Genomic DNA, 5,166 nt, shown 5'->3' on the forward strand with positions numbered 1-5,166 from the left:
CTAGTGGCAGCAAAAAAAATACTGATATGTTAACATTAATTGTCTCAAGTGGTTTTATAATATTTATTTTTTAACCAACATCCTTTCTTATTTTCTGAAATTACAAAGCAAAATGACTCTTAAGAAGATAGTTGTGAAAGCAAAAGACTCCTGTCCCTGAGACAAGAATGGCTTATTACCAGAGAGTTAAAGGATACATTTTCCCCCACATGATTATATGATTTAAGGCAAGAAGACACCAATAATCACCTTCTCTCAACACTGGCAGGGGCCATGAGAAATGTCATTTTTATTCTTCAACTGCAACAAAATTCACAACATCTTCCAGAATAAATGGCTGAAGTTAATATCACTTATGTCACTGAATTCATTCTCAAGGGAATTACAGACCAGCCAGAGCTTCAGGTCCCATGCTTTGTGGTGTTTTTAGTTATCTATCTGGTCACAGTGCTAGGCAACCTTGGGTTGATTACTTTAATCAGGATTGATGCTCGACTCCACACACCAATGTACTATTTCCTCAGTCACCTGGCCTTTGTTGACCTTTGTTACTCCTCTGCTATTACACCGAAGCTGATGTTGAATTTTGTTGTTGTGGAGCACACCATTTCTTTCCATGCTTGTGCAACACAACTGGGCTGTTTTCTGACCTTCATGATCACTGAGTGCTTTCTTTTAGCCTCCATGGCCTATGATCGCTATGTAGCCATCTGTTGTCCCCTGCATTACTCAACAGTGATGTCAAAAAGAGTCTGCATTCAGTTAGTGGCAATCCCATATACATACAGCTTTCTCGTTGCCCTGTTCCACACCATCATCACTTTCCATCTGACTTACTGTGGCCCCAATGTAATTAACCATTTCTACTGTGACGACCTCCCTCTCTTAGCTCTGTCCTGCTCAGACACACACATGAAGGAAATTCTGATTTTTGCCTTTGCTGGTTTTGACATGATCTGTTCCTCTTCCATAGTCCTCACCTCCTACATCTTTATCATTGCCGCCATCCTAAGGATCCACTCTGCTCAGGGAAGACGCAAGGCCATTTCCACCTGTGGCTCGCATATGGTGACTGTTACTATTTTCTATGGCACATTGATCTTTATGTACCTACAGCCCAAATCAAACCACTCCCTGGACACAGATAAAATGGCTTCTGTATTTTATACAGTGGTGATCCCCATGTTGAACCCCATAATCTATAGTCTAAGGAACAAAGAGGTGAAAGATGCCTCAAAGAAAGCCTTGGATAAAGGTTGTGAAACCTTAACAATATTAAAGTTAAGAAAATAATAAGAATAATATTACTTTACAAAATACAAGCAGGAAAATAAATCAAGCTTTTTCTTGTAATTCTTTTCCAAACAACTGAAAATGTGACTGTTACTTTAACAAACCTTGACATTTTCTACAGGGACCCAGACAGATTCTGGAAAGTCAGTATGACGTAAAAAGTCCTACTCAGGCCATTATATACTTGACAGACCACTGAAATCATGTTTAAATACAGACATGGACACACTTATGCACACAAACCCATATTATGTGTGTCCCAAGCAAAAGCATCGGCATGTTTTTGTTAGAGCTTGGGACACTGGAGCAAGACTGCTTGAGTTTGAATGCTATTTCCTTCACTTGTTATCTGTGCAACGTTGAACAATTCCCTAAACTCTGTGTGACTCCGTTTCCAATTCTGGAAAATAATAGGACTCAACTCATTGGTTTGTTTTGAGAATTATACAGGTTAATATTTATGAAACACTCAGAACAATATCCAGTGATAATCAGTGCTAAGTAAGTGTTATGTTAGTTATGTAAATGTGTGTTATATAAATTTAAAAATTAATTCATTGAGCTCTTGAAGGAATATCAATCATTGAGGAAGAGGGGCAAAGCCCAGTTTAGTTTTCTACTGCTCGCCAGACACTTAATTAAAGTAGTCTTACTTGTTACAGTCAAACAAACCTAAGAGATGTGTAAAGTTCCATCTCCAACTCCCAATTATTTATAAATTGCCTAAAGTCACATAACTAGTTAAAAGGGAAATTCTAAATACATATTTGAGAGTATCTGAATTATGTTTTCTTAATACTGTAGGTGTTAAGAATGAAGAGTATTATATATCAATTCGATTGAAAGGTGTTAAGAATGAAGAGTATTATATATCAATTCGATTGAAATATGTCATTATCAGATTATTAAATATAATTGGAAGAACATGGTCTATAAATAATTGTGTTTTAAAATAAATATGTTCGACGTATTTGCATATTTGTTCAATTGGAAATAACCTTAGTTTATGATATTTTTATCTCCGCCTGCTATTTAGTCAGTCACCCTTATAGGATCATGACATGTAATTAAAAATTAGTGATTTGATGTGCTTTTATTATTTTGATGATTCGTAGTATCGAAACTGTGATTCATTTTAAACTATTTTTTTTTCCATTTTAGATATTATGATACCTGTATCCATTATATAGAATACAGTTTCAGGTTTGCAATACAAGATGATTATTTTCTATTCTACACTTAATTTGCAAATGACTCAGATACGCTGCTATGAGGTACTTCTAGAAACTTGTGAGTAAAATGAATTCTCTGATTTTTATAAAACAGACTTAACAGAGAAGAATGATGTTTTTATTTATCACACTTTGTCTTGGGAGTATGTGGGAGCACATAGGCTTGACAAAGAACAGGAAGTACAGCAAGGGCAAAAGTCCTGAATGCACTTATGCAGAACCTAATTGCTGAAAACAGGATGTGCTGGAAACAGCAAACAGTTTCTGCTACATTAGATAAGAACATTAAGGTCATTTCTTATCCAGCTTCACTCCCTTTTCTTTGTTTCTCAAGATGTTTTCCAGAAATTGCGCAATAACTAATTTCTTTTTATTCCTTTGATAAATGATTGATTCAGGTTTTTTTTTTTTTTTCCTGTTGCATTTCCTTGTTTTTACAGTAGAAGCTGAAGCAAATACTGACTCGGGGCTGCACCTTGTTTCTCCCTTCTTGAGGAAGAGTCCCACAGTCCCTTTGGGCTTCTCATTGCTCTTAATATTTGGTCTTTGAGTAATGTTTGCATCTCTGTCACACAGCAAGAAGTGATATGACTATATGTTTATATGGAGATATGAGATTATACACAGTATTCTCACCTATCTCATGCATGACAAGTAGAAGTGTCATAGGCAGTGTCTCATTTTACTGGTAAAGAAATTCAGGCCTGTAAGATACTGATGATTCACCTGAGAAACACTGGTCTTCTGGGGTTTCACTGCACCTTCCTGCTTCATAGAATTATTTACAGCAGCAATGCTTAAACACTAATTTAAGTTTTTACATCTTTACATAATTTTAATTCCTTTCTACCAGCAATCACGAATTAAGGTAAATCTAGGTTTTCTCAGAGACATGAGCTAAGAAATTCAAATTGTCATTCAGCTTCTTAAGCAGACATACACAGTTCCTAACAGCATCTAAAATTATTGACTAAGAATGTTGCTCTAGGTGGCCGGGTTTATCTCTTTAAACACCAGTCCCTCAGTCAAAACATCAAAATCTACTTTAGGGGCCGGCCCGGTGGCGCAGTGCTGCAGTGCGCCGCTTGAGAAGTGCGGCAGCGCTCCCGCCGAGGGTTCGGATCCCACATACAGACCGGTTCCCGCTCACTGGCTGAGCGAGGTGTGGGGGCAACACCGAGGGTTGCGATCCCGTTGCCGGTCCCAGTCCGGTACGGGCACGACACTGAGGGTTGCGATCCGTTGCCGGTCACGAAAAAAGACAAAAAAAGGAAAAAAAAATAAAAATAAACATACAGACCGGTTCCCGCTCACTGGCTGAGCGAGGTGTGGGGGCAACACCGAGGGTTGCGATCCCGTTGCCGGTCCCAGTCCGGTACGGGCACGACACTGAGGGTTGTGATCCGTTGCCGGTCACGAATAAAGACAAAAAGGAAAAAAAAAATCTACTTTATTCATTTTTTCTCCAGGTATGTTTAAACAAATTTTTGTATTTTTCACTCCTTTGTCAGTGGTCCCTATGTGCTTTTGTTTCTGGATATAGAATCAAGAGGCTGATAAAAAAGAGTAGGAAAGAAGAAATCTTTAGCAGTGTCCAAGATTAGTGAAGAACATGCCTTATTTCAGAAAGATTTGGTCCCAAATTTAAGCTTTTCTACTCCAGTTCCTTATATATTAAAAAAAAATTCTCATTTCATAACTTGGGGCATGAGAATTTAGACAGAAATATGTATAAAGACCTTGGAAAAATGGCTGGTCCCTAATACAGTTTTGATATAAATATCAACTTTTTTACAATCAGTGACATTAACCAACCTGAGTACATTTTCTTGTAGACTGACTTGTTTTGTTTGCTTGTTTATTTGTATCTACAGCTGATTAGTGGTCTACTTTGAATAAAATTTCAAGTAACTGTTTTTGCATATTGATATTAAAATGTTTATACTTTATATTAGACTTTCTTTCCTTTTCTTTGCTACATTTAAATGCTTTTTACCTTGGTCAGTGGGCTATATTTTTCTAAAAAGAACAGAGCCCTTATGCATAATTTGTTTTTAAATTTAATATTTGAATAAAAACCCTTCATCTAGTTCTAAAAAACAATAGTAGTAGTAGTAGTAATTAATAATAATGATGATAATAATTAGCTGACATTTATTTACTATTTGCTATTGTTTGGCTTTAGAATTCAAAGCATTTAGCACTTACAATCTTATTTAATCCTCTTATCAATATCACATAGTATGCACACTGGTTATTTACAAATTTGTAGTGTGAAAAAAGAAACACAAAGAAAATAAATAACTTGTCTTTCACCCATTTTACTACCCTCACAAGGACAACTTAAACATTAGAGAAGTTAAAATTCCTTGAAAACATACTATAATTTAATTGCAAAATAAATTAAGAGGCACAAGATTTCCAGGAATGCATCTAGAATGTAAATATTTTAATGAATTTTAGTTATAATTTTTTGTATGCTTGCTTATAAATTCCCTCATACTTCCCTAATTACATTTCTTGAGTATTAGCTCAGAGGAACCCATATATTTTCTTCCTTTAAAAAATAAATTTTTAGGGTATACTATAAGATATGATGAGGTACATATATGTAGAAAAATGATCATTATCATAAAACAAA

At 35.8% G+C, this 5,166-nt stretch overlaps 1 protein-coding gene across 1 annotated transcript; it reads left to right on the top strand.

Annotated features, from left to right (window-relative positions):
- The first annotated feature begins 333 nt into the window (after positions 1 to 333).
- Positions 334 to 1,295, top strand: LOC103581669 (olfactory receptor 1038). The gene has a single exon (XM_008563445.1). It carries the CDS (start codon positions 334 to 336, stop codon positions 1,291 to 1,293), a length of 960 nt encoding a protein of 319 aa, XP_008561667.1. The 3' UTR covers positions 1,294 to 1,295.
- The last annotated feature ends 3,871 nt before the right edge of the window (positions 1,296 to 5,166 follow it).

The sequence above is a fragment of the Galeopterus variegatus genome, unplaced genomic scaffold, assembly GCF_000696425.1.
Source record: "Galeopterus variegatus unplaced genomic scaffold, G_variegatus-3.0.2 Scaffold13643, whole genome shotgun sequence".
Lineage (NCBI taxonomy): Eukaryota > Metazoa > Chordata > Mammalia > Dermoptera > Cynocephalidae > Galeopterus > Galeopterus variegatus.

Excerpts from the sequence above, each read along its gene's own strand:
- LOC103581669 (XM_008563445.1), top strand. The coding sequence starts at position 334 with ATGGCTGAAGTTAATATCACTTATGTCACTGAATTCATTCTCAAGGGA.